General features: G+C 41.0%; 3 protein-coding genes across 4 annotated transcripts; 1 reads left to right on the top strand and 2 right to left on the bottom strand.

Annotated features, from left to right (window-relative positions):
• Nucleotides 1-1179: 1179 nt before the first annotated feature.
• Nucleotides 1180-3949, bottom strand: mars2 (methionyl-tRNA synthetase 2, mitochondrial). 2 transcript variants are annotated; one of them, XM_037076077.1, is made up of 4 exons: nucleotides 3785-3949; nucleotides 3367-3620; nucleotides 2630-2964; nucleotides 1180-2440 (listed from the first exon to the last, which is right to left on the bottom strand). In XM_037076077.1, the coding sequence occupies exons 3-4, from the start codon at nucleotides 2945-2947 to the stop codon at nucleotides 1262-1264; spliced, it is 1497 nt and encodes a 498-aa protein (XP_036931972.1). In that variant the 5' UTR covers nucleotides 2948-2964; nucleotides 3367-3620; nucleotides 3785-3949; the 3' UTR covers nucleotides 1180-1261. The 2 variants fall into 2 exon arrangements, with proteins under 2 accessions (XP_036931972.1, XP_036931971.1); XM_037076076.1 differs by having other exon boundaries at nucleotides 3367-3949.
• Nucleotides 3950-4100: 151 nt separating this feature from the next.
• zgc:101583 (uncharacterized protein LOC494104 homolog) lies at nucleotides 4101-9269 on the top strand. Its single transcript, XM_037076078.1, has 6 exons — nucleotides 4101-4267; nucleotides 4614-4746; nucleotides 5499-5555; nucleotides 5860-5950; nucleotides 7070-7230; nucleotides 7349-9269. Exons 2-6 carry the CDS (start codon nucleotides 4614-4616, stop codon nucleotides 7981-7983), a joined length of 1077 nt encoding a protein of 358 aa, XP_036931973.1. The 5' UTR covers nucleotides 4101-4267; the 3' UTR covers nucleotides 7984-9269.
• Nucleotide 9270: 1 nt separating this feature from the next.
• timm8a (translocase of inner mitochondrial membrane 8 homolog A (yeast)) lies at nucleotides 9271-11574 on the bottom strand. The gene is made up of 2 exons (XM_037076079.1): nucleotides 11325-11574; nucleotides 9271-9963 (listed from the first exon to the last, which is right to left on the bottom strand). The coding sequence occupies exons 1-2, from the start codon at nucleotides 11433-11435 to the stop codon at nucleotides 9802-9804; spliced, it is 273 nt and encodes a 90-aa protein (XP_036931974.1). The 5' UTR covers nucleotides 11436-11574; the 3' UTR covers nucleotides 9271-9801.
• Nucleotides 11575-12061: the final 487 nt, after the last annotated feature.

Genomic DNA, 12061 nt, shown 5'->3' with positions numbered 1-12061 from the left:
GTGTGCAGCTCACACCAATGTTCCCATTTGATGTACTGTCATTTTTTTTACATTAAAGTAAACACAAACAGCGTTGTACACAAGGCAACACAAAAGCATACAACTGCTTGTCACATAAAAGAAAGACATAAGACTATTAAAATCAGTGAGTGCAGAGCTGAGCGTGTTTTGACAGACTTTCTAAGTTGGATTTTCAAAGTGCTGACAGGGCTGCAGCTCCTCACATCGTCAGGCAGGGTGTCTCGTGTAGAGAATATTCTGGAGGATTTATTATAATTTCCTCAGTATGCATTGAATTTATTTCATAAAGCCAATAGATATGACTTTGACTAGTGAGTCGGCACGTACAACACAAGGACGCTGAAACAGCCATATGATGTCAGCCATGATTGGTCGTATTATTAAACCTGTGATTCTGCTACTGTGATATGTCAAGATGTCTTATATTTTAAAAAAAAAGGCCTTTTGGTAATTGGATGTCCTTTACAGTGCTAATGTCAAGATGTGTCTCTTTCCAGCATTTTATTTTACAGCAACAAATCCACTGTGCTGCACTTCATGAAATGTGTGTCTATTAAATTCAAAACAAGATAACGGCCTGTTTTCCTATACAGGTTTTTTTCTTCACTTCATTTGTCCTTTGGCTCAGTTTGACATTCAGTGAAGTTACGTTTGGAATAATCTTTTATTGTTTTGTTACAGCAGACAGTTTGACATGCCACAGTATTAAAAAAAACACAGGTGTAATAAACTAATAATGGCAGGATTTCAGTTCCACGCGTAAGTAAGACATTTGCTTTTCACTCACGATCTTGCTTCAGAAATACTTGGTAAATATAGATAAAAATATGAAGACTCAGGCTTCTCAGATGTGAATATCTCCTGGTCTCTTTACTTCCCTATGACAGTAAACTGAATCTTTGGATTGTGGGAGAGAAAAAAAAAGACATTTCAGTCAAATTTGGCTTTGTGAAACACAATTTTCAGACTTTTTGTAGACTAAACAATAATCTACAGACTAACTGGCAATTAAAATAAAGTTTTTTGCAGCCCTCAACTTCACCTGGACTTTATCTGCTATGACAAGTCAAAATGTCCAATGTAAAAAAGGCTTAATGTGTGAAATTTCCAAATTCTAACTCACCAATAAGACTGTTAAAGATACATGTTGTCCCACCCTGAAGATGATGAACCCCTCACAGAAGATAGAGTTTTCTTTCTTTATTGGTTGAATCAGTTACAGCAAACATAAAACAGTTCCTCATTTCAGTTTTGATGCCTTTTTGTTTTTCTTTGCTTTTTGTTGATCTACATTCGGACTCTCCAAACGACTAAAAAGCACCCCAGAGTCCGATCCCAGCGCTCTTCCTTCAAAGGGACAGTCTGCTCCCTGATACCTTGGCAGGAAGTTCACATCAGCCCAGCTCCTCCTGCCTTGTTGCACCCCCAGTCTGGACAGCAGCTTGTTAGAAATCTCTGGCACTACTGGCTGTAGTAGTGTGCCATATATCCTGAGGCATTCAAGGGAGACATGGATGATGGTGTCTAGCCAGCGCTGGTCTTTGCTGTCCGTCCTGTCCAGCTTCCAAGGCGCGTGGCGATGAACAAACCCGTTGGTTTGCCTCACACAGGCACTGATGGCCTCCAGAGCTTTGTACACCTGCATGCTCTCATAGTGCTGCGCCACCACAGCAGGGAGATGTTGCACAGCATCCAACATGTGGTAGTCTTCAACCACAGCCCTGCCTCCCTGTTCCCGTGGGAAGGACTGGGGGCAGAAAGAGGGGTACACCTGAGCTGGGTTAAGAGCTGGAGCTGTGCAGCGGTTCAGCAGACCACCCAGAGAATCTGCGAGCTCTGCGTTGAGCACCTTAATAACTTTGTCATCTGTGTAATCACAATCTGAGTCTGGGACGCCCTGACGCAAGAGAAAGTACCTCATTCCATCAGTTGTGAACATCTGTGAGCGTTCAAGAGGATCCACCACATTCCCCAAACTTTTAGACATCTTCTTCCCCCCTACTGTCCAGTGTGAGTGCACATGTATCGTCTGTGGCAGCGGCAGTCCGGCCCCGAGGAGAAACGATGGCCAGTAGATGGCATGAAATTTTAAGATGTCCTTTCCAACAATGTGGTGGGCCACGTTCCACCACTGGTCATGTTTATCTGGATAGCCGGCAACTGTGAGGTAGTTCACCAGAGCATCTAGCCAAACGTAGATGGTTTGTTCAGCGTCACCGGGGACTGGGATGCCCCACTGAAGGCGGTTTCTCTGGCGGGAGACAGAGAGGTCCGGAAGGTCCTCCTGCAGCCACTGGAGAACAGCCTGGTGGAAACGCTCGGGCTGTATGGCCCGGGGATTTCCTCTGTGCCACTCGAGCAGCTGAGACCGAAATGCAGACAGACGGAACATGTAATTCTCCTCTTTCATCCACTCAACCTGCAAAAAAAGGAAAAATGACAAGAGGTATTGTTGATGGATTCAAACTTACAAAAGCTCCCACACACTTAACAGATGTTAAGATGTTAACTATGTTAAGATGTTATGTGTTAAATGAGTGGAGTGCTCATTTAAAGTTTACACTTTCATATCGACTGACACCTGCTATGATCCCAGTTTTGCTCTTACCTTGTGTCCGCTCTCCAGCGATACTTTGATCTCCCTCCCAGATGAGTCCAAAGCGTCTCCCACCTGCAACGGCGTGAGGAAGCTTTCATCTTGTGTGGAGTACCAGCCTTCATAACTCCCCTTGTAGATGAGCCCTTTGTTCCAGAGCACTGACCAGAAATGCTTCACGGCCTCACAGTGTCTGCGCTCGGTGGTTCTGATGTAGTCTGTGAATGACACGTTGCAGCTGCTGAAGAGATGCTTGAATCTCTCCGACACATCAGAGCAGAAGGTCAGGGGGTCTTTTCCGGCAATGTCTGCAGCTTGCTGGATCTTCATGCCATGTTCGTCAGTACCTGAAAAGCAAGATAACAGAGTGTATTTTTCTTTTGTTATTTGCTTGATAAATCGACTCATCTTTTAGGCAATGAAATGTCATGAAAATCTAAAGATAGTGCACATCAAAATTTCCCAAAGCTCAAAATCATATCTTCATGTGGCTTGATACAAAACAGAAAGAGCAGTAAATTGCCATATTTGAGAGGCTAAATGCTAAAAATAACAATTAAAAAATGGCATTTTTGCTTTATAATTAATAATTAAAGTAGCTGCCAATTAATTTTCTGTGTACAGATTCCCAGTATGACCATAATGTGGAGGCTTGTCTTGTGACAGACGTTCCTAGATTGTGGACATGACATGCAACCAAAAGCAAGAAGGATTACACACATGTAGAGTTTGGTCAATGGAAGATTTACCTGTCGCAAACTTTGAGTTGAAGCCCTGAAGAAGCTTGTACCTGTGAAAGCAGTCAGCTATGACAGCTGAATACAAGTGTCCTAAATGCGGAGAAGCGTTCACATAGAAGATGGGAGTTGTGATGTAGTAGTTCTTGTTGTCGTCGCAGGAACGTGTGCTCGAGTATCTAAACACGACTCTCTGATGTCTCTCCAGAGCTGAAACTGGTGAGACAAACTGGGTCTGTTTCAGACTGTGAACAGTCTTACAGCTCCTGGTGACGAACAGAAAAGGGCTCCTCATGACTGGACAGCAGGCGATATTAAACTACCCCATGGGGTGCAGTATTTATGTGGTACGTGCTAGCCACTAATTAAGCTAGCTTAGAAGACGGCGTTTAAGCACAAAAACATGTAAGCGTTACAGTTCAACTCCTACCGGAGAATTACTGGAGGACATTAAAGTTGTTCTTGTTAATGCGCTCAATGAAATTGGCAGGAATTATTAAATGTCAAGCTTTTTTTCCCTCAAAAAGCAGCGCATGTGTTTCACTACTCGCACGTCAAGGTTAGCGCTTCTTCCGGTTTCCAGAAAAACACCATTGACTCGTCCAATCAAATCGCAGCACACCAACCGCCAATCAGACTTACTCCGGAAGTACCGCCGTGTGTTGTGACAGAAATTCCAAGGATTACACGCAAATGTATATTTTGGTCAATGAGAGATTAACCTGTCGCCAACCGGAGAATTACTGGAAGACGTTAGAGTTGTCCTTGTTAAAATGCTCCTTGGAATTGGCAGGAATTATTACTATAAAGGGTTAACGCTTCTTCCGGACACCAACCGCCTATCAGAGTGCGAGGATTCTATACGGAAGTACCGCGGTGACGGCCAGCCAATCAGACGCGCCACTCCCCTCAGGTCAGTCATCGTTGACGAATGGGGTTGACGTGACAGCGAAAGCAAAAACATTTAACAAAGTTTATCGTGAAGCGGCGTTTTGATCGTACTTTAAACTGAAATACACACAGTCTAAGTGAGCGGTGTGGTTACCTTCCGTTCGTCGCCACCTGTAGCCGTTTAAAAAAAGCTCGTTCCAGCCTCGTCGTAGTCGCGAGAGTCACCCTATCATGTGATGTCAGACATGGGGCGCCCGTTTCTTCACTCCTGAAAAGTTCCCGAAAGATTCAACTCAAAGCAGATCTTTATTTATTTTATTTATTTTTATTTTAGCTTTCGTAAGAAGGACGTTTTGTGGTTATTTCAGATGGAAGTGAACCGTACGGACTTCTACATCGGTCTCTCTCTGGCGGTGAGCTCGAGCGCTTTCATCGGCGCAAGTTTCATCCTGAAGAAGAAAGGCCTGCTGCGATTGGCCAGCAAGGGGTCCACGCGAGCAGGTACTGTAGTTTATAATGAGTACAACTTTATTAATCTTTAATTTCTGTTCTGTCACTGTAACTGACATTATTTTTTTGATTAATGGGAATGTAACTAAGTACATTTACTCAAGTATTGTACTTAAATGCAATCTTGACGTACTTGTACTTCCTACTTTGTTCCATAACACCACTACATTTAGGATGTTTGGAGGAAAATATTACTATTTTTTACATTTTTTTTTTTGGATAATTTTGATAACCCTGATTCTGAAAATTGGAAATATGCTGAATATTGGATCAGTTTATAGTAAACATAATACACATACATGTGAATATGTGTATGATTTACTTATACTTGAACTTTTGATACTTATCTACATTCAACATCAGTTACATACAGGTGACTTTATCTTTTTCCAAAGTAATATATTAATCAGTCAGTCAATATTTGTTTGTACAGTGCGAATTCACAACAAAAGTCATCTGATAACACTTTCCAAATTGAGCAGGTCTAGACCATTACTCCTTGATTAACATATTTATTTAGCACTATATCTTTACTTTTACTTCATGTAGAATTGTAGAATTTAGTGTACAACAATGCATCACATTGTTTTATATGTAAAATGCTTACTTTGAAACTTACTATTTAATATTGCTGTCAGATAATTGTAGTGTTGTTCCTGGTGAAAGACGCTAATCACCCTTGAATTTGAAATGCAAAAGCAATAATTTTTAAACTTCGACTCTTTTCTGTCTGTATCTCACAGGTCAGGGGGGGTATGCCTACCTGAAGGAATGGCTGTGGTGGGCAGGCCTCATTTCAAGTAAGTAACTGATTTTTAGTCTCCCTTCTGAAAAATGGGTGGCATGGTGAGCTGTTTTTTTTTTTTTCTTTTTCCACTTGGTTACAGTGCTTGCCGGCTGTGCGCAAGAAACATTGTGGTCTTTGTTTGCCCTGGTTGAAACAAGGCTCTTGTGGGCTTGGTATTTTGTTGGTGACGCTGAGGCAGAACCCACACCATTATCTTTGAAGTGCACATTCCACTAAAGAGCACATTTGCACATGTGGGTTGGAAGAAAATAATATTTCTACATTTTAACCAGATGCAATTTATGTTCATATTCCAGTGGGAACCGGAGAGGCCGCTAACTTCGCCGCGTATGCATTTGCGCCGGCCACTCTGGTGACTCCTCTCGGAGCGTTGAGTGTACTTGTAAGGTAACTGTTTTTTTGTTGAGCAGTTTTTCACACCACTGATCTTGTCACAACTGATCACACATTTGCTTAGTGTGATACAGATACTCTTAAGCTTCTCAGCACAGATGTCTGGTGATTTCCTCTAATATTAATATTGTCAGTGAAGAAAAAAACCAAGGCAAATATGAATTGTTCCCTCTTACAACTATTGTGCTTGAGGCTAATGTAGCTTATTCCTCTGTTGTTGTCCAAAAAACATTAAAAACACACGATTGAGCCAGATTGTTGTACTGGGTGACATTTCCATTAATCACCCTGAGCACTGGTGGTGGTAGGATATTTTGAGGTTTTGATGTAATACTTATAAGAGGAAGTTGTTTCTTACCTTTTTGGCTTGTGTATCTTTACTTCAGTTACTTTTGATGAGTTAGTCAACAAAAGAGCAATTTTTTTCTCCCCAGACATTTTCATTTAAACGATATCTATCAGCCTAAAAGATTTGAAAGTATTCAGTATTTTTATTTATTTATTTAGAAGAAATGAAAACATTTGTCTTCCTGGACTATTCGGTATTGTATAGGTGTAGTGTTTTAGGAGTCACTTTTAGAGATGAACCTACAGAGAATTCTTTTTTCAAGTGCTCCAGCTCATTGTTAATCATTCTGGCTTGACTTTACTGTTTCGGTTCAGTCTCATTTAATGTTGTTCAGTAACAGCCAGATGTGTAAATAATAATAATAACTGTTTGCTAACAAGTTCACTGTATCATCTTAAAGGCCCTAAATAAAGGTAACAACAACATTAAACAGCCTCTATAGAGCCCAAGGTTGCTATGTCTGTTCTGATCCTGCTTCCATTTTCTGTCAGTATTTATTACACACCAGCTCCAACATCCTGCACAGTGGAACTCTTAAAGCTGATCACTGATCAGTGTTCACAACTTGTTTCTGTTGCCCCCGAGTGGTCAAAACAAAATCCAATATTTCAGTCTTGTGACCAGTCAGTTGTTCATTAGTAGCTTGTGACCCACACTTAAAATAGACTCACCAGATTTATCATTTTAATGTGCTGTGGTTTTGTTGAGTGTGTATAGTTTATTGGTTGTAGTTTATCATTTATTGGCTGTGTCATTTGTTTCAGTGCTGTGCTGTCCTCGTACTTCCTGAATGAGAGGCTGAACGTACACGGGAAGATTGGCTGCCTGCTGTGCGTCCTGGGCTCCACAGTGATGGTGATCCACGCCCCACAGGAAGAGGAGGTTGCTTCTCTCAGCGCCATGGCTGAGAAGCTCACAGACCCAGGTACAGACCAGCCCCACGTCAGAGTGATTGTGATATGATTAACAATGTTGTGAGAAGGGCTGGATGTTTTTTGTTTTTTTTTTCAGTGTACTAACTCCTTCTCGAATGCTCCCGCTAGGTTTCATTGTGTTTGCTGTGTGCGTTGTGGGGAGCAGCCTGGTTCTTATCTTTGCTGTGGCGCCGCGGTTTGGACAGAAGAATGTGCTGGTCTACATCCTGATCTGCTCTGTGATTGGCTCCCTCTCTGTGTCTTGTGTCAAGGGCCTGGGCATTGGCATTAAGCAGCTGTTTGCCGGTACAGCAGTGCTGAAGGAACCCCTCTTCTGGTCGTTAGTCGTCTGCCTGATAATTTGCGTCAGCGTTCAAATCAGCTACCTGAACAAAGCCCTCGACATCTTTAACACCTCCATAGTCACTCCTATCTACTACGTCTTCTTCACCACCTCGGTCATGGCCTGCTCGGCCATCCTCTTCAAGGAGTGGTTGAGTATGACCACTGATGGAATAGTGGGAACAATTAGCGGGTTCCTCACTATCATTCTGGGGATCTTCCTCCTCCATGCCTTCAAGGACATCACATTCAGCTGTGATTCCCTTCCACTCTACCTGAGGAAGGGTCCTCAGGGCTTTCCACGGGGGCAACAGCCTTACGTGGCTCTTCCCAGCCACGAAGTTCAAGCACAGGATGAGACAAAGCTACCCAGAGAGGGAAGCTCGAAGGGGGGCTGGGGTACGCACCAGAGAGCGCCTTAAAGGGGACCAGAAGCCTTGTGAAAAAAATGCTTTATGCAGTTCTGAAGCTTTAATTCACATCAGAGCTTTACTAAAATATCAAGTCTCTCTTACTCAAAACATTTTGCACTGGAGTTGCCTAATGTGAGAATGTTCTTATCAGCACACTGGATTTGATGCAATGGTACTTTCCTGGTTTGTACATGATGTTACATGTTTCAGAATTAGAGCTGCAGTGATTAAACAATGTTGTATTTTCATAACCTTTTTAATGATGTTTGAGTTTGTTGTTTGAGAAAACAAAAGTCAGAAGACTATGATTCCAGCTTCTTAAATGTAGTTTTTATCTGATTTATTTGCTCCTCATGACAGTAAAGTAAAATATTTCTGTCTTGATAATTAAGGAAGATATTTGAGGACGTCATCTCGGGCTTTTGGAAAGACTGATCAACATTTTCTGACATTTTTATAGACCAAACAAGTAATCGAGAAATGATTAACAGATTAATAGACAATGAAAATGAATGTTAGTTGCAGCCCAGAACAATGAGCTACAGTAATACTTATATCAATGTGAATGTCAGCTGCACTGCTGTGTACAAAAAAAAAAAATGATTTAACATTGAACATTTTAAGGTGGGGCCTTCTGTTGCTGAAAAATAACCGTATAGTTTTGCACTTTTTAACCTTATATTTTGTACAAATGTAAAACTTTACAGCCAGTGTTCCATGGCGCCAAATGTCAGAATTGGCCACCTGTTGAAATCCTGCTCAAAACAAAACAGGGGGGCAGCATATCAGCAGAGCAACCGCTAACTGTAGCCGCTTGTTAGCTCGATTAGCCGTGCATCTAGTGGTCCAGACTGTGAACTCAGAGGAGAGTTGGTGGTGCAGGAATGGATGAATGTAATGGGCTGTTGCAAGCTTGTTAGCATTTTGTCTTCAGTAGATGTATCTGATGCACAATACATAAACATCATGATGTCAAAACTAAGGATTCTTCATATTCTGTTCATGATTTTTAGTAATTTTTTTTGAATGCTTGCAACTAAAATTCTTCCACGTTGCACATTAAAAGATGGTGTGTGATTGCTTTGAATACATTTCAATCAACTGTTGTTGAAGAACCAGTTTTCATCATTCCTGTTTCTGTAATACCTCAGCACTGTATATATCAACTGCACCAAAGAATCGCTCTTTTTCTGTATAAATTAATTCATGTGCCAAAACCTGTGACGTGTCTCAAATGTACCTGTGACTTTTTGTCAGTTTGATAACGCTGATTAAAACATTACTTTTTCAGCAGACTTATTTGGCATTTTGTTTATTGCATATGTACAGTCCAGAACCTTGTGTCTCTTCTTCTGTCAAAACATTGTTAGTTCTCTTAAATTACAGCAGAGTGTAGCAGTGGAGTCTTCTTTCGCCGTCAAGCTGAACATCTCAGGTGCCTCCATCTTCCTGCAGCCTCCTGCACTTGGACTGTTAGTCACAGCAGTGGATGTGAACACTTTCAACATCAGTCTCAACACTGAACTGACTACAATTTCATGACTTTCATGACAAAACCAACATAAAGTTGCTTCACATGACAAACCACGATCTTTGCAACACTCACAACCTGATAAGTGGAGGACGAATAAAACCTTAGACTTTTGCATGAGTCCATACATGGTGTTAATCTCAGGCACTTGTATCAAAAGTAACACTTAATGATGTTCCTTATTCCAGTTGAAGGGACTGTTCAGCAACATACAGTCTGCTGTCAGGACCGAAACAGCGTCCTCACAGACCCGGGGCTGAGTCCACGTGTCTCATCAGTTATTTCAGGGACGGTTTTCAGTCTGACATGCTCTCAGAGAATGAACCCCTGCTCCTCTGAGTCTGTTCCAGTCTGTTCAGGATGAACTGGCTGGTGTCGATAAATCGCTCCACACAGTTAACGAAGCACATTTCTGTCCTTGAGTCCAGCTTTGGCCCGGGTTTGTCCATACATTTCTCCTGAAGACAGAAACAGAACAGTTTAGGGGAACTGCAACTGTAGTACACCACATCCAGCACAGACACGTCAGGGGAGACAACAAGTGGTTGATTTGCATTACAGAGATATGTGAAAACGTGTTACTTTTCCTTTTGAAAAAGCAATTTTCTCACAATTTTGCCTTTTCCCCCCTCATAATTTAGACTTTTAATTTACTGACTTTTTAAATCTCGTAGTTCAAACTTTTTATCTCACAATTTTAAAATTGACTTTTTTGAAAAACTCAAGATTATGAAATAAAACAGTCAAAACTGAGACCCCTCCAAAAAATGTTAAATTGTGGGATAAATAGTTTAATCTACTAGATTTAAAAACTCATTAAAAATTGTGAGGAAAATAGTCAAAAGCTCAAAATGGTCTTGTTTTCTTCATAATTTTTACATTTAACTTTTTTTATCTCATAGTTTAAACTTTTATCTCACAATTTTAACATATGTTTAACTTCTCATAATTTTGACTTTTATATCTCATTGGTTTGACCTTCAAACGTTTCATTCTATAATTTCCTAACCAGAGGAAACACGCTTGATGCTTCCTGAACAAACTGACATTAGTGACAGTGTTGTTATCAATCAGATTTCCAAACATCTCAAACTATTTACATGCTCACACTTTGAAATAACGTCATCCAGGGGGTTACATGTCAGTTGGGCGTGGCCTTGCCGCAGCTGTGACCTCAGCAATCTGAGTTATGTCGTCATCAGGTAACAACTGCCAGAGGGAAGTTAAAGCCCGACTTTTTTAACCGTTTTACAGCAGCAGGCCGGTTCCTCAGAGGCATCTTTTTCATCTCACAGAGGTTTACTTTAAGAACAGTGAAATAAAATGTTTGACACGGACGAAACCAACATTTAAATCCCATTTCTCCAAACACTGATGCTCCACTTTGCTCTTCTTGTCCGCAGCGCTAACGCTAACTAGCCACAGCGGGTCGGTGTAGCGGCCTTTGCAGTCGAGGGAAATATTGGACTTTAACAATGGTTCCGCACACAAAACAGTGTTCCAAACAGAGAGAGGACATCTGTAGGATCACAGAGACAACTGAGAATAACAACCTGCTGCTGGTAAAAATAAAAATAAAAATGAACATTTGTCATTATCGCCTCAGGAACGTTATGTGACCAAATCCAGACTGAGTCCTGTTGCTAAATGTTCGGACGTGGGGCTAAATGTTTACCTCTGTACACTGCAATATGAACACAGCTGGTAAAACAAGAACATGCAGCTTGTTTTGATCAGTGTCAGGCAGGCTAGCTAAGTTATCGCTTCAATATAAAAAGCATACTGCAGGGCTCCACTGCTAGCTTAAAGCTGCACTTACCCAGCAGACCTCCGTCATTTGATGCACCAGCTGCTGAAATCTTTGTTTCTGAGTCTCGACCTCGATGAACTGCTGAAGCTGAGGGTCGGCTGTCGCTCCCTGGCCGTCCATGTTTCGCTAAAACGAGGTCGTAAGCGCAAAATCTTTCTAATTCAGAAAGCCTGACGGCTCTATTGCTGACCTTCACGTGCGGTATGGATGGATGTCAGGAAATAGGAAGTAGCCCGACCAATCACAGAGCGCGTTTGTCTGACGACACACACCGTCATACATCAGCCTGAACGTATCAGCCTTTAATTCACATGAAGAACATCTACATATTTTATTTACGGATTTAGGTTTGTATGATATTTATAATTTATACGCTTTGTAAATGTATAATATAATTTATACGTTATGTATTTTATTTGTTTTGTATGTGCTTTGATGTGCCCTGTTGTTTGTAATTATAAAAGTAAGTAAGTAAAGTATTTCAAAAACAGCCATATTGAGAATGATAGATTCAGTGAAAAAAATATTACATACATTGAAATTCTGTCTATTACAGCCTGAAACTTGTATGAGCTGTGGAAAGATGTTTATAATTAATTGTTAACATTCTCTCAAATTTTGCTTTAAGCTGTAGAAATATTGTATTTGGTTGTTGTTATTAGAGCGCAACATGCATTTTCCCTTATTAATCCCCCCCAAATTATTTGTATTAATGAAAGACGTGGACATATTCATATCAATGTTTT

Source organism: Acanthopagrus latus, chromosome 18 (assembly GCF_904848185.1).
Source record: "Acanthopagrus latus isolate v.2019 chromosome 18, fAcaLat1.1, whole genome shotgun sequence".
Taxonomy (NCBI): Eukaryota; Metazoa; Chordata; class Actinopteri; order Spariformes; family Sparidae; genus Acanthopagrus; species Acanthopagrus latus.
Note: the sequence above shows the minus strand (reverse complement) of the source record. Positions and strands in the feature narration are given on the sequence as shown.